The sequence below is a fragment of the Aythya marila genome (assembly GCF_965140915.1).
Source record: "Aythya marila genome assembly, chromosome: 11".
NCBI lineage: Eukaryota > Metazoa > Chordata > Aves > Anseriformes > Anatidae > Aythya > Aythya marila.
The window spans coordinates 8,633,523-8,656,735 of record NC_139052.1 but is presented as its reverse complement, the minus strand read 5'-3'; the positions used below and the strand labels follow the sequence as shown (position 1 = coordinate 8,656,735).

General features: G+C 38.6%; 1 protein-coding gene across 1 annotated transcript; it reads left to right on the top strand.

Annotated features, from left to right (window-relative positions):
- The first annotated feature begins 237 nt into the window (after positions 1–237).
- TSPAN3 (tetraspanin 3) lies at positions 238–22,861 on the top strand. The gene is made up of 7 exons (XM_082769297.1): positions 238–369; positions 10,993–11,184; positions 12,205–12,279; positions 15,365–15,466; positions 16,562–16,714; positions 16,961–17,044; positions 21,876–22,861. Exons 1-7 carry the CDS (start codon positions 307–309, stop codon positions 21,966–21,968), a joined length of 762 nt encoding a protein of 253 aa, XP_082625423.1. The 5' UTR covers positions 238–306; the 3' UTR covers positions 21,969–22,861.
- The last annotated feature ends 352 nt before the right edge of the window (positions 22,862–23,213 follow it).

Below are 23,213 nucleotides of genomic sequence, written 5' to 3'. Positions count from 1 at the left end.
AGTCTATGCTGCCAATGGTGCTGACAAAGCCCGTCCTCCTCGTGAGGGAAGGGACGGCGAAAGCTGACCAAAGCTCTCGCGCGACGCACCTCGCAGCTGCCCGCCGCAGGCTCCTTTAAGTGGGAGCGGTCGCCATCTTAGGTTCCTCCGCCCCCCTCCCGGCACGTGACGCAGCCGGCCGCCATCTTAGGCTCCGCAAGCCACTGCCTCGGCTTGCTCGGGTCACGTGGGGGCGGGGCCGGCGGCGGAGCGGAGCCGAGGGGCGCGGAGCGGGGCCGGGGGCTGAGGGGCGGCGGCGGCGGCGCCATGGGGCAGTGCGGCATCACCTCCTCCAAAACCGTCCTGGTCTTCCTCAACCTCATCTTCTGGGTGAGTGTGGGCGCCTCCGGGGCCGGGGGGAGCTCCTGTGGGGCGGGGGGAGGCCTTGGGCCTGGGCCGGGGAGCCGCGGGCCGGGGGCCCTGAGGGGCTGCGTCTCTTGGGCGCCGTCCCGGCCTCGGTAGCGGGCGGCTGGAAGCGTCCCCGTGCCGCTGTGCCGCTGCCGTGTTTGGTTCAAGGCCGTGTGACAGACGCTTCGTGCCCTCTCCTTGGGGACCTGTGCCGGAGCGCTGTGCGCAGCCCGTCCCTGCCGAGCCGCCCTCGCCTCCGAAGTTGAGAGGTGGAGGGAGCCTCGACAGCCTGGTAGCGACGGTGTAAAGAGCACGAGAGACGCTTGTGTAACTGAATACACCTTGAGCCGCGTTATTGAGGCTTTCAGGTCTGCCGGCTTAGACTTTAAAGAGCTGTTACAGCCACCTAGCTTTTGGCCTTCTATCTAACACGACTGTTCTAAGTACTTAGTGGTAAGTATGTAGTATGTTGCTTTTTTTTGTTTCCCCAATGGTTTAGGACAGCTCTGTGATACACGTGTAACTTAATAGTCTAACAGTGAGTCTTGTGGTTTGTTTCTTCCAGTGAGCACAGCTGCATCGTGCTATTTACACATTGCTTAAACCTGCCGCAACTACAGCCAGCAAGACAACCCTGTAAGCTGGCTGTGGGCTTGGTGCAACAGTAGGCTGCTGTAAAACCCCTTTCTGAGGATGGACTTAACATGACAAGCTGTAGTTTGACATCTTACTCACTGTCACAAGTGCCCTCTCAGAACAATGTGTGCATAAATGAAACCACATTTAAGGCTATCTGTGTATTTTAAGAATTCCTTTTCTGGTTTTAGATCCTGTGTTTCTCATCCTGTAATCCCAGCTTCAGGAACAGAAGATTTGTTGTCCCAGCTGCTCAAAGATTTCAGCTTTGAAAAAAGGGTAGTGGGTAACAAGATATTAGAACATAAAAAAGTAGCTATATTTAGCGGAATAACTAATAGTGAAAGCCATATGAAAGCTAACAAATGTTAGAGGATAAATGTTCTTGTCTAAATTTTTACAAAGGAATGTCTCTCTTGGGTGCCTAAACACGAATCATGGTCAGGCAAGATGCATGCCTGTGCAGTCTCACTGACATCTGTGTATACAGCTGTTCAGAGACATGAACAGTAAGTGTGAGGCATATTTGACTTTTAAGTGGAGCACGTTAGGAATAGCTCATTTTCACTGAGGTGTATTAGCTCCGTTATTTACCTTTGAAGTATCATGTAGCTGCATCAATCTTTTAGCACAGCCATTTGTTTGGAATCTGCTCTGAAGGGTGTGGCTTTTTGTTATGTGCAAATGGCATTAAAAAAAAAAGGTAATTTGGTGGCTGCTACAGAATACTTAGTTTTTCACTGGACATGTAGGTAGTCAGCGTTGCATCTTGAAGTATTTTTTTTTTCACCTTGGTTGCTGGTTTAAATTAGATTATGTCTAATAAATGAATGCGTTCTGCATGCAATTTCTCATCCACCCCCCAAACTTTAGTGAGTTTTCATGTTTTATAAATATGAAAAGTATTGCTTGCTATTTGCTGGATTTAATAATTTAATTGCAAGTGCAGTTATCCAGCTTAAACAGAGATAAGTGCAGAAGTTATTTTGTGTAATGCTGAATGGAGCGCTTTTCCATTTTTAATGGCTTTAGTTTAGAGACAAACTTGATTCAGGACAGACTGTATTTAGATACAAAGTATTTCATGTCAAATTAAAATGCCATTGATGTATTCTGCAAACCATAAGTGAGAAGTCAGCTTATGCGGATAGTTTTCTGACAGGCAAGCAGCTGAACAGCCATGCTGCTAAGTTGCATGTAGAATGATAAAAGCATGCTTCCCAAAAAGTGAAAATCACAAAATCCGTGTTTTGCCTCTTTAGCCAAGCTACGTGCTAAAAATAGGAAAAGAATTCATTTGTCTTTCTTGCATACTTTGAGCAAAAGTAGCACATCTTCATTTTAAATAGCAGAAGAGAAAGGAAGCATTTGAATTCTTGATCTAGCATGTTTCATTTGGTGTTTGAGCTGAATGTCTATGTTGCATTGTCAACTAGATGGTCACTAAACGTTAATTGCTTCTGTGCTGTTACAGAAATCTTTTGATTGTTATTCATACATAGTTCCAGTTCTGGTAATTAGATCATTCAGATTTGCACTGAGACTTCTGACAATAATCAATAGCCAATAATTTGTCACGTAACTCTGAAACCTCATTTAATTTCCTTTATAAACTTAATATGTCTCTTTAGGGTTTCATATATAAATCTCATCATCATGATCATCGTCATCTTCATGGTCTGTAGATATATCAAGTTGCTTCTGCATTTAAATTTAGGATTATTTTGATGAAGTCACTGAAAGATCTGCTAGACTAGCCAGGCAAATCAGGATTCAAGGAGTGTTTGGATAATGCTTTCAGAAATATGGTTTGATCCATTTTTGGGGGTGATCCTATGTGGAGCCAGAAGTTGGACTTGATTCTTGTGTGTCCCTTCCAACTCAGGATATTTTATCATTATATGATTGTAACTTCTCCCTTACCATGGGTCTAAAATTTGTGGGAGGGTGTGAATGTTCAGAATGCTTTTATAGTTGAGTCTTCTGAATGTGAGATGCTCAGAAAATTACCACTTCTGCTGCCTGAAGAAAAAGCAGAGACTTCTCTTGTTATGCTCTGTAGTCTAGAATGCAACTTGTTAAAAATAATAATGATGATATGCATTCTGAGTTCATGACTACTAAACATGTTGGTCCTTTTTTTCCTTTAGTTCTATTTTCTATGTTATGTTTAACTTGATGGGCTGTTAGTCTAGAAGAGAGTTGGGAAATTGCTTAGTATCAGCTGTTGTTTGGATACTGTGAACCTAATGATATATAGATGAGAAAATTTAAGATATCTACTGTAAGTCTTCAAGTATTTTTGATGCTATTATCAGTTGATCTCTGCCATCCATAAGGTAATTTGAAGCCGTGGGGTATGAAGTGCTATGGCTGTTACCGGAAAGGCCTGTGTTTCTGCTGTTTACTTGGGCAGGCCTCAGTGTGCATTTAACTCTGCGATTAACTGCTTTAGTCCTGTTTCCAGGAGAAAACTAATCCTAGGAAAAGCTGGGCATGAACTTACGTGTATTTAATTCGATGATCCTGGTTGAACAGCTATCAAATGAACACAGTGATATAAGGTAAGGGCAAGAAACAAGAGAAAGCTTAGGAGCACAGCACTGTGGGACCACACCTCTAAACAACAGCTATGTCTATTAGATCAGTATGACAGCAGTGTCAAAAAAACACCTCAGTTTTGAAGAAGTGTTTAAGAACAGAAGAAGCAGCTTAAATTGTGATGCTTTCTTATATGTAAAGAGCGTTGGTTTGTTCTACTGTTTTGTTGATGGAACTTCTGCTTGTATGAAGCCACAATACTATTCCTATTCAGTATGAATCTATTGCAGTGTGCTGTGAGATGTTTACCTCAGGCTTCTGAGTGTGTATTGCAGTAGCTCATATCATTTCGTTTAATTCAGAAGTTCTCAGATAGTACTGTTTGGTAATGTCTAGGGTTTAGAAATACTGGCAACAAGAAAAAACATCAAGTTTTGTTTGTGCAGGTATGATTTCATATTAACAAATCCTGCAGTTGACAAGGCTGTTTCTGTAAAATTAATACAGAAAAAGCATGTTGGCAATAGCAAGTTCTTTTTGCTGCTACAAATTGTTGCTGGGAGAAGCAAGCTAGCTTAAATGGTACTGCCAAAGACTTCTGCCAAGACAAGCTGTCCCTGTTTGTGGCAGCAGGCATAAAGAGCAGTGCCTTCAGTTATACCCACAAACCTTCATAAATCATTAAGAATAAGGTTCTCTTGTTTTTCAGTATTGGAGTCAAATAGGTTGTCATTTCTAATAATTTTACGGCTGTTCCATGTTTGTCTTTCAAGGCTTCTGAAAAAGGCAGCATGCTACTAGGTCATAGCTGTACACATTCGTCATCTGTGACTTCTAACTTTAATAACCCAAACTCCCCTGAATTTGCTAGTGGTTCTACACGTTCTGAGAAGTCCTGTTCTGGTATTTATTAAGTTTTCTGGTTGACATCATTAAAAAAAATCTTGTTTCTATATAGTCTTATGAAAACTATTTTGTGGCCTGTTTTTTTAAATGAGCTGGAGAAACTGCCTTCTCACAGCAGGACATAGTTTATTGTATAGAAAGTTGGATATCTGCTGTGAACATGCAGCTGACTTTAAAAAAAAAAAAAAAAAAGTGGTAGTCATCAAGAATAGTATGATGTAGATCTTATGAAACATTCATTTGAATTTTGGATAACTTGGCAAAGAATGCTTAAGCCTATAGGTACTTCATAAATGCAGCGATAGGAAGCATCAGTTCAAACTTGCCCTTCTTGGAAAGATTAGATGGAATTGCTAATTTTCTTTTCCCAAAGGCTTTTGAGAGGGAGCCATAGCCCAGTTTTCTATGTAAACAATTATTGATGAGAAAGAAGTAGAGGAGTGGTCCAGAAGCCATTGGGTTTTATGGTGGATGGATACCAATTTAAGCAAGTAGAGAAAAGAATGTCAAGTGAGTGTGTATTTGTTTTAGAAGGAACTGGAGAGGGAGATAAAGAGTAGCAAAGTGCTGAGAGAAACCTAAAGAGAAATAAACAGTAGAGGGCCTTATCCTTTAGGGTCTTTGAGGTTAAAACTGAGAAACTCAACTTTGAAGGAGAGAAAGGTGAAAAAATTAAACATGAGGAAAATGTTTTGTATCTGAAAGTAATCAGGCTGTGAATATCCTAGTGTGTTGAACAGGTCAGAAAATGATGGAGAAATACAGTAGAAGTCAAATGGAGAAAAAAGTAGTGTGAAAAAGAAACAATTTGTAGTGTGCTGTTGCAAGAAGTCCAAAAACTGGATAGTAACCCATGATGTCAATGCCTATATATATGTGCAGGTACAAAATGTCATTGGTGTGCATGGAGAAAAGGAGGTGTTAAGAAGAATGAAACAGATACAGTTGTAGACCCCTAAAGTCTTGAGTGCATGGCATTTTCTTAAAAATGCACATTCCCAACATACTAGAGGGGCAGTGAGAATTAAAAGATTCACTGAAGCCTGAACATAAAGCAATAGGTTGGGAACACAGCATGTCAGAGTACACCATAGATGTGTTTTACAATCACAGTCTTGACAGATACTTTGGGAGTGGAATGACAAGTCTTTGGGCTGAGTGGTATCTGTATAACCACCGAAACTTACCCATCCGTGATGGTAGGGTTGGCAGTTCTAAGCACTTATTGTCTTTCAGGTTTCAGTGTCCTTATCAAAAAGGGTGACATACCTTCTTACCTAATCAGATATCAGGTGAAAATGGTTTCTCCTAGCATATGATACTTTGCTGCTACCTTCATTTGCTTGTTCAGAGACTGTTTTAAGAAAAACAGTGAATAAAATGAGGATTCCAGAGAGATGAGTGTTCTTTAGCCCAGGTAAATGAAAGAGTATAAAAAAAAAAAAAAAGTAAGTCTCTGTTTGGGTCTTACTGTGTCCCCGGAGTGTCCAATAGCAAAAGTAATACCAAGGACAGTGCTTTGTAGAGATAAGTCTTTTGAGTTCCCTCCAGATTTGTTGGGGAAGAACATGAGTGGGGTAGTGTAGGAAAGCAATAGTATGTAAATGGAGCTGCGATTTCTATTGATAAACAAATGGTCAGCAGAACCAGTAGTCTGGATCTGTTATTTTCCAGGCATCTTCCTAAGGAGCAAAAACTTCAGCTTTCAAGCTGCTGCTATGTATGAGGATTACTGGAAGTATGAAAGCAGTTCTTAATTTGCAGCCTACTTAAAATGATTCAGGGTTTGTCTAGACAGTGAGTAGGCTTGTACAACTCAGTGCATGTGAAAGGTGAAAGCTGTCTTCTGGAAAACAGACATGGGTTTAGGACGATGTTATTGCACCAGCCCAAAGACAGGGAGAACTCCCAGATTCTAAATATTCTTACCTATAATACTTCTCTTTTTGTTGTTGTATGCATTGCACATGAGATCTTCCAGTTTTCCCTCCAGTTACTTGCATGCTTGTGATGTTTTCAGTAGTTCCTTAGAGGCCCATGCCAAAGCAACTATACAAAGCTTTTCTGATCTCTGAGGTCTATCAGTAAATTTTATGAAAGGGGTATCTACGTGTTCTAGCCTTTTGCAGCAAACTGTTTTCATTGACTGTACTTGCCTCAGCAGTCTTTTTAAAGGTTAATTCATCCTAAAATAAGCATATGCCATGTCAGGTTCAGTACTGAAGTTAGCTGCAGACAGCTCGGAAGGGATGTGTGAATGTTGAATAACCAGCTGGCTCCCTGGAGCATGCATGTGACCTGGCGCAGATTCAGGAGCTGTTGCCATCTCTATTCAGAGCCTTGAGCAGTTTATTAGAGAATTCTTCTTTCAGGTCTTGCTTATCAAAGACTTACTTGAATTGTATGCCGTTCATGTATTTAATGATAGGAGAAATGCATGATTGTAAATAGATGTGAATAAAAAGCCACCATATTTGTTTGATTTGAGCATGCTTAGTATTCTGTTGATTTACCTTTTATTCTTCAGAATAATAAGCATTGAGAATTGGATTGGTTTATGTTTTTTAATTATCCTTGTGATAGAGATCTTAGTTTCTCTGCATTATTCCCTTTTTGAGAAGCAAATGACAAGCTCAGATCAGCTTCAGATTAGATAGAAGCTGTGTTTAAAAAACAAACAGTAAGCATAGGTTCAACTTTACCGTTCTTGGACTTCAAGAGGGAAATGTGCATCTCAGCTGGTACAGCACTGACCAATGTGGAATATATACTTGCAATAGGTAAACCTAGCTCTTTGCCTATCACACTATTTATGCTTTATTTATCTGAACATACAACACAGTGCTATACTATAGAAATGGAGCAAAACCTTTTGTGCTAAGGACGAGATCTTCTGGCTTAGTTTCATTTAAATGGGGTCCTGTTGTACATGCCAAGCCCATTTAATGATGCTGGCTAAAAGGTAGTTAATGAAAATTGTCAGAAGATGAGCAAAAAGGATTCCGCCAAAAGGACTCTCCTAATTCTAGCCAAAATGCTGATACAGGTACCTCTCCTTACCCTCCCTTGTTGATCTAGGGCATGCTCAGAAAAACACTAAGCATCACATATCTGACATGGAATGAGAAGGGAAGGCTTTGAAACTTTTTTCCTGTGAATGAGAAGGGCAGCACTGCATTTTTTTCATAGTACTGCAAGAGACCAGATTACCTGTTCAGTAATAGTGCTCAACTGTAATACATGGAGGAAAAGAATTTGAATCTTCATAGCTTTTAAAACTGATCTGAGTATGAAAACTCTGGCAGGCTTTGTTTTCAGGTGCCTTGTTTCTCTAGAAGATTATTTGTTGAAGTGATTTTGAGGAAGGGGTAGTTAGAGTTCTGACTTCATTGACTAGGTGGCCGCTTCAAGCACAGAGGCCATGTCTTTACTTTCTGCTTCATGATTCTAGCACACAGTTTTCAGACAGATGAATCCACCCTGCTGCTTCCAAAATTCTGCAGCTTTATCCACAGAAAGTCCAGTTGTACAGCCTTTAGAAGCAAAACTGAAGGACAAATGCTGTCATGGTTGGTCAGTCACTCTAGTTCCACGTGTGAAAAGGTTTTAGTGATATCTTCAGACCACGTTCATATAAGATGAGGAGTCTAAAGAGGAACATGCATTGCCAGCTGTTATAATTTCTTTAAGAAAAAAATGCACTTGATGCTTGTTAGTATCTTAGACTCTATTAGCTAGACTCATCTTAAGCATAATACTGGAAAGGAAAAAGTTTCTCAAAAATGTATGCATCTCAAAGGGATGGAAAGTTAACATGTGTAGATGGCTTCTTAATGTTTATTTTTTTTCTTTCAAATATATTTTTTTAATGTACATGCACATCCAGTTATCAGGAATCTTAAGTCTTCCTTTATGATCCAGATTTTTCTTAGAAAAGAAGGGAGCTGCTTAAACATCCTCCTGTGGAGAAAGACAAAGGGGCTCACAAGTGGGTCTGATTACACTTCTGTGGTATATTTTCTATGGCTCGTGCCAGCTGCAGCTGTTTCTCTTCCACCTTACAAAATACCATATTTCTAAGAAGCATTTTAATTCTTCGAAGTGACAGATTACCTCACTGGCTTGTCATTCAAATGCTTTGTTGCTAGGCTACAGTTAATGCAATGCCATTGCTCAGTGACACTACTTTGAATCTTTGCTTTGTCTACAGAAATTGCATGTCTGCGTTCTCACAGAATCACAGAATTGTCTAGGTTGGAAGAGACCTCAAGATCATAGAGTCCAACCTCTGACCTAACACTAACCAGTCCTCCTCCACTAAACCATATCACTAAGTTCAACATCTAAATGTCTTTTTAAAGACCTCCGGGGATAGTGACTCAACCACTTCCCTGGGCAGCTCATTCCAATGCCTCACAACCCTTTCGGTAAAGTTCTTCCTAACATCCAACCGAAAACACCCCTGGTGCAACTTTAGCCTGTTCCCCCCTCGTCCTGTCACCAGGCACATGGGAGAACAGACCAACCTCCACCTCACTGCAGCCTACTTTAATGTACTTATAGAGAGTATATAGAGAGTTTTGCCATGTTGTACCTAACATGGCACAATTTCCACAGTTGGATTAGCAATTGGATGTGTTTTGTGCAAAGGGGCAATCTTAATAGTTAGCTCACTCCCTTTTTTGTTTGGTGATGCCTCACTTTTGGTATTTGACTTAATTTTCAGTTTCATTACTGCTGTATCTCCATAGCACCTTTTGTTGGATGAGTGTGAGCCTTCTGGATGCTTTGAGATTCTTGCGGAGTATACACACTTACCCTCACTGCATACATAAAGGTAGAGGAGAAATACAATGTTCAGATCCACACAGAACTGAAGGTACTTCTGAGCTCACTCTTAATCCTTTTCTCTTTGAGCTAGTGTTCCTATAGCAAAGTGCTGCTGAGGATTCTTTGTATGTAAGGCTTTATGCTAGCAGTGTTTATGCAGTGCTGTTTGTGGGAAATAGTTGCAGTAATATTGCAGACTAAATATGAATCGTAGCAAACAGTGCTGAAATGGTAGGCAGCAGTTTTCTGATCACCTCTCTTGTTCTGTGCCACGCTGAGGAGTGTGAAACAGCCTAGGAGGCTGTGGAGTCTCCATCCTTAGAGATTTCCAAGACATTGGACAAAGCCTCAAGCCACTTGGTATGAATTCATTGTTGACCCTGCCTTGAGTAAGAAACTGGACTAAATGATCTCCTGATATCCCTTCTGGTCTGAATTATTTATTGGTTCTTTGATTCTACTGTAGTACGATGCAGCCTTATAGTAGTATAACTGCTGGAGCTAGGTGTGCACATCTGTCTGCCCTCTTCTTTCCAGCACATGGATAGGGGTGGTAACAAAACCACTGGGAAGGAAGGCAGGAGGGATGCAGCCTGCTGTATGTTTTCTCAGGTCAGAGCTGAAGTGCGTGATATTCCAGCTAAATGTACTTCTGTTCCTCGGGTGTGAATTGGATTGTAAAGGGGATGCTACTCTTTACAGCAGGATTAAATTCCCCAGATCATGGCTTAGTCTTTGCATCTTCTGAGTGTGCTGTTTTTAGCTCAGCCTAGCAAGGCAGTGTGATTTGTATGTATTGTGACACCAGGGAAGTATGTAACATGAAGCATTCTAATGATATAGTCTGTCACTGCAAATCAATAGAATGTAATTGCTTCATTTTAAGGGATAGTAGGATTGCTTAACTCTGTAGCAATGGTGGTATTATTTGGTTCAGGCCATATAACCCTCCAGGACTTACTTGCTATTATATGGTAGTAACCTGATGTGATGTTTTTTTCTACATTTAACAAAAGACCTTTTTATCCAATGGCTCTTTTTAGAAAGTCACTGCCAGAACTTCCAGTTTAAGAAGTCTGTAGGTATTTGATTCAGTCGTTCAGTAATTGGTATCTTTTACTTGGAAAAAAGCTGTTGCCTCTAGCAGAAGTTAGTCTACAATGCATATATCCATTCTGTCCTAACATTAAATCATAGGTAGTAGTCAGAAGGCAAAGTGGAGGAATAAGTAGTAGGAAATGGCAGGTAAAAGCTGCATGCGTGTTCTGAAAAGCTGTTCAATTACAAACAACTTGCTGTTTGAGTGGCCTGAAATCCTGTTATCAAAGTTACGTAGTTTGTAAGTGTAAAAAGCTAAGTTCATAGCACAGGAGGGAAAGTATTTGAGAAGAAAAGGGAGCAAGATTTTGATGTTCATTGCTTGGTTACCCTCATTTCTTAACTACATGCATCAGAAGGCTTCCATAATGCAGTCAGAACTGAATCTGCCTAGATGAAATGTAGTTTGGAAGCTGGAATTGGCTGTTCTCCATTTGAGGTATTCTGAACAAACATGTGCTATAATCTAGTGATGATGCCTTAAGAAAAGGTAAAAGCACTAGTTCATGTTATTTGATAAAATAATTGTTGCAAAGTAGCCTTGCAGAAAGGTTTAGTCTTCAAATAAACTTACAGTTATTGTGTCTATTATAGGCAGCAGCAGGCATACTGTGCTACGTGGGAGCCTATGTGTTCATCACATATGACGACTATGATCACTTCTTCGAAGACGTCTACACGCTCATTCCAGCAGTTATTATCATAGCTGTGGGAACACTTCTTTTTATTATTGGACTTATTGGGTGTTGTGCCACAATTCGAGAAAGTCGCTGTGGACTTGCTACAGTAAGTTGCGTATGATGGTGTTTGCGTGTTGTGTCTGTTCCTTTCCTCTTTAATTGATTCCGTAAAATATAGTTGTAAAAGTTTTTTGGTCTTGTTTTATTGTCTTAAATGTTGGCCTTGTATTTTGTTCTGACCACCTTCTTTTTTTTTGTTTTGAATGATGGTGTTGAATTTGCTGATTCTGGCAGCAGAAGACTCAAGTTCAACTTGTTAGAACAGTGAACATCTTAAAAAAAAAAAAAAAAAGTTATGACTTAATTAGATAATTAAATCTCATTTATCTGTTCTGATTGAAAAGCTAAAATTGCAGAAGGAGAAGGATGAGCCAGCCAGGAGCCTTCTAGTGTTAAGTGTATTGCACTGAGAGTGACTAGGGGTGGTTATGATGCCTAAATTTTCTCTGTATGGCTTAATTTGAACTCTTAGTTTCGAGGAATTTGTCGTATGTTTCCAAACATTTTAACTGCAGATTCAGTTTGTGTATTAGGCAGGAGAAGAAGAGGAGAGAGACCGCTTTTAAACTGTCTCCATTTTGTTGCTTTTGGATGCTGTATGTGCTTCTTTAACAGTTGAAGTGTTCATAAACATACCAAGATGAATGCATAGGTTGCTATTGCTGTTAGTTGTTTCAGGGCTTAATCTGAAGAAACATTTCCTTAATCCATCTACAACTTGTAGTAACAGTCTGGGTCACTTGTGTGATGTGGCAGTCCTATTCATCTAATATAAGAGTGAAAAAAGCACTTGGTTAAAACATTCAATTTACATTTTTTTGGTCTTAATGATCAGCACTTGCCTGGCTAGGCAGTTTTAAGTTGTATTACTTGGTGAAGCTATGAGCATTAAAGCTTCTTGAATTAAGTTACTTCTGGACCCATTTGGTCAACTTAATTGCCTGCTTTAGGTTAGTTGCTGAGTTAAAACCCTAAAAGACGTATAATAAATAGCAAAGGCTATATTGAGACTTTCAGAAAAATGTGTGAAATTACTTGCATAAATATCCTGGATTGTATTTTACAGTTTGTGATCATCCTGCTCTTGGTTTTTATTACTGAAGTTGTGGTGGTCGTTCTTGGATACATCTACAGAGCAAAGGTAATAACCTCTCAATTTCAGAAATGTTTTGTTGTAAACTGTGACCAAAATACAGAGGTGTAGCCTTTTCAGCCTTCTCTGTATGTGATTGCAAAACTGTAAATGGATATTCATTAAGGGAAAACTGTTAGAGATCAATATCTTAAAATTTAGAACAGCAATATTCCTGAAAGCAAAGCTGAAGCTTTTCTCAGAGGGAAAGAAAAAAACCTGCATGGAACATATCGATGACAATTGAATGCTACAAGGGAGTCTAGGTAATTAGTACCTTCCAATTTTCCAGATGGCTTTCTAGCCTATTTATGCTTTTGACTAAGTGCACGTTTTAGGTTACACAGTATTTGAACATATTGCATATCAAAACAATATGCCCTAGCTTAAATGTTGGCTTACTGTCTATGAATTAACACTGCTTAATAATCAAGCCAAATAGACTGAATGTGTTAATGTATACTGTCTAGCTTTATGCAGCTTGTTGGCAATGGCTGTGGGGGTGTGGCTAAAGAAATTGACTTCTCCCACTGTTTTATTAATGGAATTTCAGAAAACAGGGCCAGAAAAATGAAATTAAATATGCTTCTACCAATATAACATGGTAAAAGTATACCGTGTGCCATTAGAGATACCACAATGTAGTTTGAAGAAAATAAAAGTTTAACTTGCAGTTTCACCAACTGTTGTATCTGTCTGCATGTCAATGTTGCAGGAAAAAAATCAGCAGAAAAAAGTTATAGCTGTGAAATACTTGATGGCATTATAGTCCTGTCTTAATAGCAAGGTGAATTAAAGCCCCATTGACCTTCTTTTAGCCCATCTGCATTTATATAAGCAACAAAGGACTTTATAGTTCAGTCCTGCTTGCTTGTCTTTTCTGGAAGAAGCAGTGTCAAGCATTAAGGAAAAATTTAGTCTTGTTTTGTTAACTGAAAGAAAACTGCTTCAAATAAGCAGCTAACAAGAAGACCCTGATCTGTGTGTTATTAATCTTTGTTACAGAATAGATTGCTTCAACAGTAATGTTCTGTTGAAGATACTTAATTTAAGGATACATTCTCACAGTCTGCATTAGGTTTCAAGTATCTTGGCAGAGTTGATCAGCTGGGACTCTAGTTGGTAGTAAAAGTAGTCCTTAGAAGCAATTGAGGAAAGCTGTATGCTTCCTGGAGAAAGGGAAGCATGTTGAGTTCTTACATGATAGCTTGAATGATTGCTTTCTGCTCCAATACATGCAGAGCTGGTGTGCTACAGTGTAGTGCAGCAATTACCATGTCTCTGATCTGGATAGAGAAGCAGTTCGCTAATCTCTGGTTAACAGGATTCAGAGCATGTAGAAGAAGATGCATATATCTTTCTTTCCTAGCCTGTCTGAAATTACACACTTGAAATTACACACTGCACAGCCATTTGCTCACAACTGCCCCCCTTGCTTCTTTCCCTCCAATGGGATGGGGAAAGAATCAGGATGAAAAAAGGAAAAGCTCTTGGGTAGAGGTAAAGACAGTTTAATAGGACAGAAAAGGAAGAGAAATGATAATCATACTACAATGTACAAAGCAAGCAATGCACAGTGCAATTGCTCACTACTCACCCACCACTGCCCAGCCTGTCCCTGAGCAGTGGTCCCCTCCCATCCTGGCCAGCCACCCCATATGAATTATACCATATGATGTGGTATGGTATGGGATATCTCTTCTGTCAGTTTGGGTCAGCTGTTCTGGTTCTGTCGCCTCCCATCTTATGCATTGTGCACCCCAGCTTCCTTGCTGGCAGGGCAATACAAGAAGCTGAAAAGTCCTAGACTTAGTGTAAGCACAGCTCAGCAACAAATAAAACATCAGTGTGGTATCAGCATTATTTTCATCCTACATCCAAAACATGGCACTATACCAGCTACTAAGAGGAAAGCTAACTCTATCCTAGCTGAAATCAGGACAATCGTTAGTTAAATCATAACTGATTTCAAATGGGTCTGAAAGAAGCTGCCTGCAAAGGCTAGATTGACTTCAAGTCGTGTCTTGATACAGATCTGCTTGTGAAGATAACAAGCATTCTTGTGAGGGGAAATGAAACTTGTGCTGTTGTTGCAGAAAATTCTTCTCTTCAAACAGTTTCTCTTTGCAATGATGCGTTGGCAAGATCTTCCTACTATAACTTGTGATCTAAAGAACATGCTCGCTTGGTTCCTGTTTGGTTCTGAGATGAACATTCTTTGCACATAATTCCCACTGAATGCAACAGCCCTGAATTGACTTTTTTTTTTTTCTAATCTTACTCTAGTACCAAATTTTGGCAACACCAAATTTCCTGTGCATTTAAGGAACAATTTATACTGAAACTTATTACTTGAAAGGCTCTAGTAAGGTTTCCTCTGAAGTGGGAATTATCAGAAGTCTTTTGGGGGACAAGTGATGATTACTGGGTGGCATCCATTTTTAAACACATGTACTTGACAGCATCTTTAGCAGCTTGACTCATCTGCAGTAGCTTTAGGAGCTATTCCAGTAGCTGTTGCTATGTACCATGTACTGCCACCAACATTTCTCAGAAAGCATGGGGGTGGCGGACTGAACAGCGACCTTGGTCACTGTAAGCTAGAATAGTCAGCCAAAAGAGCTGGTCTTTGGGAATTCCAGTGCTTTGATCAGAAGGGGCAGAACAGGCCACATGACTTAATGATATCCTCATGGTTCCTAACAAAATGACTTAGCCTGGATGGTTATGCTGGTTTTGGTTTGGAACTTTCAAGGACTAGAAAGTGGAAAGGTGAATACGTGGTCTTACAGAGAGCTCTTCTCTTCACAGTGTCTGCTGTTATGCCCATGGTGTTATAGTAGAAGTCATTTCCTTTCTGAGATGCATTGCAAAGCTTTGTCTAAAATCTTACCAAATGTAGCTGCACATTTTTTTCTTGGTTGTAAGCTCATGATATCTTTGCAAAAGTCAGGACATAATTTTAAGAAGCTATACCACCAGAGCATGCTAATTTAAGATACTAGCAAGTTGTCTTGGTTTCTTGAGTTCTGTAATTAGTAGTGGAATTATTTTGTTGGTGTGCTAATGCTGGTGCTTTGCTAATGTTTTGCAGGTGGAGGATGAAGTTGATCACAGCATTCAGAAAGTATACAATGGATACAATGGGACAAATCCTGATGCAGCCAGTCGTGCCATTGACTACGTACAGAGGCAGGTGAGACTGCCAGATGTGTGAAGTAATTTTACTGGAGCTTTTCAGTCCTTTCTGTCCATAAAACGCAGGTGCTATGTTACTCTGCTATTTGTGACACATCTTCAGCAGTTCTGACAAACTTAGTAAGCAGCAGTCAATAAATAACTGAACTCTGTTATGATGAGTAAAATTATGAAATTGTTGGTGGGAAGGTGTACTTTGTGGGGGTTATCAGTGAATCAGTATTTGTATTCAAGTATTTAGTACTTCTGTTTTTCTGCAATGGGATTTTGCAGCATGCTCTTATCTGTGCAGTTTCATCTAGAACCTTCTGGGGAAGAAAATTGCTCTAGAGTCTAGCTGAATGTTAGTCTTGTGAGTTGCTGGATGGGGAGGGGGGGAATTATGGAAAATGCAGGAGCTTTCAACGTTCTTCGAACTGCATCAATAAAATCCTAATATTTTTATATTAAATACCTAGAATGTTGAAAGCAATGATAATACTTTTTAATACATTGCCTAAATTGCCTCCTGAAATGAAGGACAGGCTCATAAACTAATCCTTAGGGCGGTACCTCTGAGACTGTACTGTACATATGAAACTTCAGCTCTGAACAGAACTGTATGTTCAGTTGGTTCATTCTTGAAGGCTTCCTCTTTCGCATAGCCACATATCTATGCAGCCATATAAAATGAACTTCAATTCTGCATTGAAGTCTTGTGAGAAGAACAAACTCTGGTTCATGCCAGGACTACATCCAGAGAGTGTAGTTTTTTTCAAGCATCTGTCATAAACTTTGATAGAGCTGTTTCGAGCAGTAAATATAACATTTTTTGTCTTGGGGGCACAAAGGAAAAATGGCTTATCAAATGTTCCCCAAGAACTGGCATTTCCAGTCTGTTTTCTAAGGACTTCAATGACCTAAGGCTGCAGGCTACTTAATAATCCATTCAGTCCATGATTTACTTTGATAATGCTGTCAAAGAAAGTCTGTTACTGAAGTAATAAAGTCAACCAAACCTTAACATGTCCATGGTTTTGGTATTGCAATTAGAACTGTCTCATCCAACTTCATGATTGGTAAACATGGTGAATCTTTACCTGTATGTTTTCAGCTGCGCTGTTGTGGGATCCATAACTACACAGACTGGGAGAACACTATCTGGTTCAAGCAAACTAAGAACAACAGCGTTCCACTTAGCTGTTGCAAAGCAGCTCTCAGCAATTGTACTGGCAGTTTGACCCGTCCAATGGACCTTTATTCTGAGGTAAGACAGCCAAAACATGAGCTTAGAGCAAAGTACAGGTCATGTGCTTTTGCTGACAATCATTTAATTTTCTGTTTAGTGGAACTGTAAAGTTTGGGGTGAAAGGAATTATGATTAATAGGAAATAAATACGTCATCTAAAGAAAAACTTTTTATATTTGTGCTCTGTTTGATGCTTTTGAGGGTTTTTGTTGTGTATCTAAATGTGGTTGCCAGAAGGATATATAACAAGCCTACTTGTTTTAGGGCTGTGAGGCTCTGGTTGTAAAGAAGCTTCAAGAGATAATGATGTATGTCATCTGGGCAGCACTAGCATTTGCTGCTATTCAGGTAAGCGAATATTCTTTATTTATAAACGCAAATGAAATTGTGAACTGCTGTCCAGGTTATTACAGTTATGTACAGGGTGTCAACAGCTTTGCTTTGTACTTGGTTTGAGAGACAGATGAGCCTCAGTCAAAAGGACCTAAACACCTTAACACAGAACTTCTCAACTAAGCCTGGTTTAAAAACTACTGTGAGAAGAATGTGCATTGTTAGATTTGAAGGCAGCTGAACATTAACAGTAGTAATTAACTAGAATGTAAATAAGTTACATCTTGAAAACTGATTATCTGTAAGCATCAAGTATCTATCAATGTGCTCTGAAAGCATTTAACACTTGAATTTGTATAGTATTTAATTTACAGCTTTGAGACAGATGGCTCGTGCTTCATGCTGTTTTAGAGGTACATCAGCTTAAGTATGCTTCATGGCATGTGTACAGTGTTGACACCCACAAAATAAGGCAGGGTTTTCGATAGCATGTTCTGCTTTTGTTGGGTTGATCTTTGCATTGTCTTGAAGGTGCTGTACTTGTACAAAAAAAAGCTCTAAGCTAGAGACAGCAGCTACTTAAAATTGAATGAAGGTTGTCTCTCATAGGAATCCAAATTGTTGTAGTTTCTCTGGTCATAAAAAGTAACTGGGGAAATAAAACTAATGTGCATCTCATTATTTACTAAGATTAAAAACAAACCTATATGACAGTGTCTCTTAAACATTTCTGTACTATCAAAATTTTGTGCTTTCATTAATCAGGCAGGTTTAGTACATTAATCATATTTTCAGTTTGTGTCAGTATTATGGTCTCTGAGAAATCCCAAGGGATTTAAAAACTGATTTCGAAGTAATTTTATGCCCTTAATAGCATTTGAATTCAGAAAACATTGTTCCTGTTGAATTGAGAAGCTTAAGCACTTTAATTTTCAAAACCAGCTTTAGAGCTGGTTTGTATGTTTGAAGGTAAGTAAATAATCCTTTGCAAACAGTTTTGTGAAAATAGCCAAATTTCTATTTCAGTGCTGCACTGCAAGGCTGTAATCATATGTCACAGCGTATGCTGTAATGTTGAATGGTCCAGAACCAGATTTCTTCAGATACGAAGTTTGAAATTTGGTGACATCTCTGCTTAGTCTTCCAAAGGAAGATTTTTAAATTATCATTCTTAAAATCTTAACTGTTAAAGCAATACATGTATTTAGTCTGTTCAAACACTGAAATATTTCTGTAATTAAAATGAAGGTATTTCCACAACCATAGTTACTGTGGCAGATTTTTACGTATGAGAAAATGTATGTTATGAGGCTGGGTGAGCTGAATAGAGAGAAGGAGGCATTACTCCCAATGCTGAAGTTTGCAGGTTGATCCATAGGTCTACTCTAAAGTGCAGCACTATTGTAATCCTCTTTGGGATTGGACCAGAATTTCTACCACAAGTAGAATGGAAATGTTGACCGCTTGTGTCCTTCTGTTGTTCCTGGGTCATCAATTCTAGGCAAGCATGGTGTTTTTATACTTTCTGCAGTGGATACGCTTTGATTTGTCTCCAAGTGTCAGTAATCAAGCTATTGGCAAAAGTACATGGATAAACAGCTTGGAAGAAAATAAGAATATCAAAGCAATTTCTTTCTTTGCTGCAGTGTAACAATGTGTCAGAAGTTGTGGCATTGGTTTAGACAACTGAATAAAATAGAGTACAGGGTGCTAGGAATACCTTTGAAATTTCTGTCTAGTAATATTCACTGAGTGGTAATCAGATTTAAGTCTATCAGAGGTCATATTCTTGTATCTTTGCTCCACATTTCAAATGTTTGTAAATTGGCGTGTTTTAAGAAGGCTTTAGTTTAAGATAAGTTAATACTAAATCACATTCAAACAATTCTTTTTGTTGCCTCCCAAAACCTAGGATGCAAGTTATGACATCCTCCGATTTGGAATATACAATTGAAGTATGCACATAGCATGATTCTCTGCAAAATAGGCTGCAGGATAATTGCCATGTAGATAAAAATGTAAACTTCAGCAAATGGCCTGTAACCTAGGCTGTGTCCTGCAGAGGAAGAATAATCTGTTTTGGTCAGTTCTATTACCACTCCCAGAAATGCTGGATAGAGTCCGCTCAGAATGGATTTGTAGTTTGTATGTTACGCAGTGCGGTAAGACTGTTCAAAATTTACCTCCTAGTTTGCAATAAGCAAATCTAGCTTTCACCGTTTTCTTTAAAATGAAAAGACTGAGAAGATGAGGATAGAACTTTTCTAAGGATTTTAATTTGTGGGAAAACTCAGTCTTTTTTGCATAGAATTAATTTCTGGTGTGTTTGTGTTCCAATTACTCTTGAAGTGTATGGTAATTCCCTTGTCTAAAACACAGTGACAGCTCTGAACTATGAATAAATTGGAGGCAACCTGAAGGGAGCAAAGGTACTGCAGCACGCTAAGTGCTGCTTGATGAGCTGCAAAGTTCATACTTAAAGATATCTTCTGTAGTTAGCGATAATTTGTGAGATATTAAATTTGGCATATCTATACAGCCAGTGAGTTTTTTGAGCAAAAAAAAAAAAAAAAAAAAGAAGAAGAAATGTGGTGAAAGAAGATAAGCCATGGTTAATGCTAGCAGGCAAATCAAAAACATTGCTGACTGTGGGAGATGTCTAAACTTTCCTTGATGCTGTTCAGGCTTTAAAAGATTCATCTATCAGGCCTCAACAGAATTCTAAAAGATTTTGTTTACAATATTATTAAGTAGAGATTGAAGAGATACAGAATCAAATGCTTTAAAGAAGGCTTTAGAAATGCTAGCACATCTTTTGAAAATTATATGCTGAATTATTTCTGTGAATAAAATACTAGGGAGCCCATTCTGTGCTCACAGTGAATTCCAGGAATATGCTTGCTAGCCTCCTGAAGTGTGTAAATGTTTTTGATATTGACCCAAAAGCTGATCATATAAGTCTGCTAGAGTACTTGATTGTTTTGGATTTTACACAACTCCATAAATTGGATGTCTTCAGTCAATTGACCAGGATTCTTTACGTGAATAACCATAAATGTGATGGAACTAGTTTTATTATTTGAAATATATGGCTAGAATGACTAATGGAAAAAAAAAAGGAGACATTTGTATAGCACTCTTCATTTTATCTTGTTTTCGTCAGCATAAAAAAGTTTTTGTGCTTGTAGCATACAACCCTTCTTCAGAGGTTTGTAGCCACAGGGAGTTAATCACAGATTAATCACAGAATTTCTAGGTTGGAAGAGACCTCAAGATCATCGAGTCCAACCTCTGACCTAACGCTAACAGTCCCCACTAAACCATATCCCTAAGCTCTACAAATCTTACCATAAATCTTGCAAGTCTAGCTTTTTTTTTTTTTTTTTTTTTTCTAATTGTGGATGCTACCTCTTCCTTTGGAAGGGTTCTGTCCATGTAGAGTGCTTTTCATGTAACTCAGTTCTTCCTATTACTCTGACATGAGCATAATGCATATAGCATTTATAGGAGTTAGCCTGCGAACTGGAACCATCCAAGTACTAACTGAAAGTAAAGGAAGATTTCATTTTTACCAGTAGGCTGAAGGGCCATACTCTAGGTTACTCCCAATAGGCTATTTCTGGACCGGAGCTGAATTTGGGTATAGATCCAATGCAAAGAATAAAATACAAATAATATTTTTAATTTTTACATCTTGTTACTTTCCAGGAAACACAAAGCTTGGACTAAAATTTCATCATGCTTCTTAATCGCTGCTTATTTAGACTTAACTAAGATTTTAAAAACTTCTTGTATCTTTCAGCATGCTGAAGTACCAAGTTGCATGTACATTCAGTTAAGCTTTGGTTTCTGAAATTTGTTATGCATGTGACATTTGCATCAGACTTCATTTAAAAAAATAATTTTCCCATCAAGTGACGTGTTTTCACAAAACATCATGCTTTACACTTGGTTGGCTGGTCTCCAGTTTAATTCTTTTGTGCTTCCCATTCAAGTCATGTTCTTTTTAAATAACTTACAGCCTGGGTGATGCTTTATAATCCAGAGCTATGACAGGAGCGTCTTGAAATACTTTTATCTGTGAATAGTCTTTTTCCCTGTATGCATATTGAAGAAATCAAGATAATTTCTTACATCACTAGAAGCTATTGCCAATGATTGCAGACTTCAGAACACATCACTAAACTTCAGTAAGTCTATACCTACCCCCCAAAAAAAAATCTACTCAAAAAAATGCAACCTTCCTAAAATCATACTCTGAATCCCTGATCATATTCATTTGATTCAAGTCTTATAAATGTATATCAAGTGATCATAACACTAAATTCCTAGCAAACTTGCCTACATAGTTACAGCTCTGAAATTTCAATGGCAAGAAATTTACTTTTAGTGAATAATTCACATTGGCCTTGAGTTTTCTAGTATAGCTTACTAACACACTGAGCATTTGAAGTAAGGTGGAGCAGTTTCATAAAATGAAACTTCTTGTTTTGTTTTTCATCATAACAACTGAGGCTCATGTATTTGAATTTCACTTCATTGTCTTTCATAACACATGCAGTATCTGAAGCTGTATCTTTCAGGAAGAAATCAGTCATTTTTCCATCTGAATTTTTTGAGGCAGCATCCAAGTGGCTGACTAAACCCATGTCTAGGATCTTTCAAGAAATTAAGGCTGAAGTTTGTTTTTTGCAGCAGGAAGTGAAGCTTTTTTCAAGAACAATGCATTTGTTGCCATGTGTTATGGACATTCATGGTGCAGTGAAGCATGCCGACAATTTCTGTGCAGAGGTTAAATCGTGAAGTACCTTCTTTGTACTCAACTTGTTTTCTTTTTTCTCCATAGCTTCTGGGCATGTTGTGTGCCTGTATAGTACTATGTAGAAGGAGTCGGGATCCTGCTTACGAACTTCTCATCACTGGCGGAACCTACGCCTAGAAGAGAATGGGAACGTGGTTCAATCTTATCTCACTTGTGTGGAAGGTGAATGGGCCAGGTTTACTGCAATAGCTTTCTTGCCCTAAGCTTAGTCAAAGCGCACCTTTCACAGATGAGGAGAGCTGTACTGTACACTGGTGACGGGCAAAACAACTCAGCTTTACACACACCCATATAATTACCTGTGACTTTCACTGTTTTAGCCAGCTATTCATGTATCTAAATGTTTTAGTATGCTAGTAAACTTTCTAATTTCAGAACCATTTGCAAGTTAAGTGTGATTTGGTTGATATGAAAGTCAAAGGATGTATGCCTATGTTGGTGGATTACCTCTAAGCATTAACTGACTGATTCTTGAGTATAGAGAGAATTTGTTAAACCTTCACTACATGGAACTTCTTTGGCCGAAGTTGTAAAAAAAATATATATATATATATAAAAAAGCCAGCTGTATTCAATTTGAAAAATATTTTAACCTTGCCCATCACCAGTGTCACTTTTTAAAAAAAAAAACAAAAACAAAAACAAAAAACACTTAAGTCCAGTAAACTTTATATATAATGGTAAAAACAAAACAACAAAAAAACTAACCAAAATTTTAGGTACATAAGACTAAGTTTTGACCTTCAGAGATCAAACCTTTCAAGCATTAGTGTTTTAAAATATGAGCTGGCTTTTCAGGAGTATAATGTATGCACTACTGTTCTATAATGAAATATTTCATTTTTTTCTATGAAGAGCAGTTTTATGTGTTGAGTGAACTGTAGACTGTAGATCTTAAACTGGTTTGGAAATAATGTAGCCATGTAGAGTAGCGAAGTAGTATGTGAAAGTGATCTCAACTGTAAATAGTAAACCTGATTAAATAAATCTCTGTATATCCTCCCTATAAACATGTCTGGTTTTCTGTTTAAGATTCCTATGTATCTGTTCAAATGGTATCCTCATGTGCTGGAAGTGTAACCTGTCATGCATGAAAGCATCTGTCTTAGATCTCTAAGTGAGGTCATTTAAGGTTTGGTGGAAGCTTGTTTGTCACATTACTTTTTTATTTGAAACAATATTAGAGAATCGGTACAACACAGTTAAACTTTGTGGAAAGGAAACACTTTGTGAATACCATTCCGGAAGAATCTGTCATTTCTCAGCAGTGGGGGATGAATATTGTAACTGCTGAGTCTTAATTACACATTAATCTGTTTTATGATACTCAGATACTTAGTCACTGCTCTGCTTTCAGTGGTT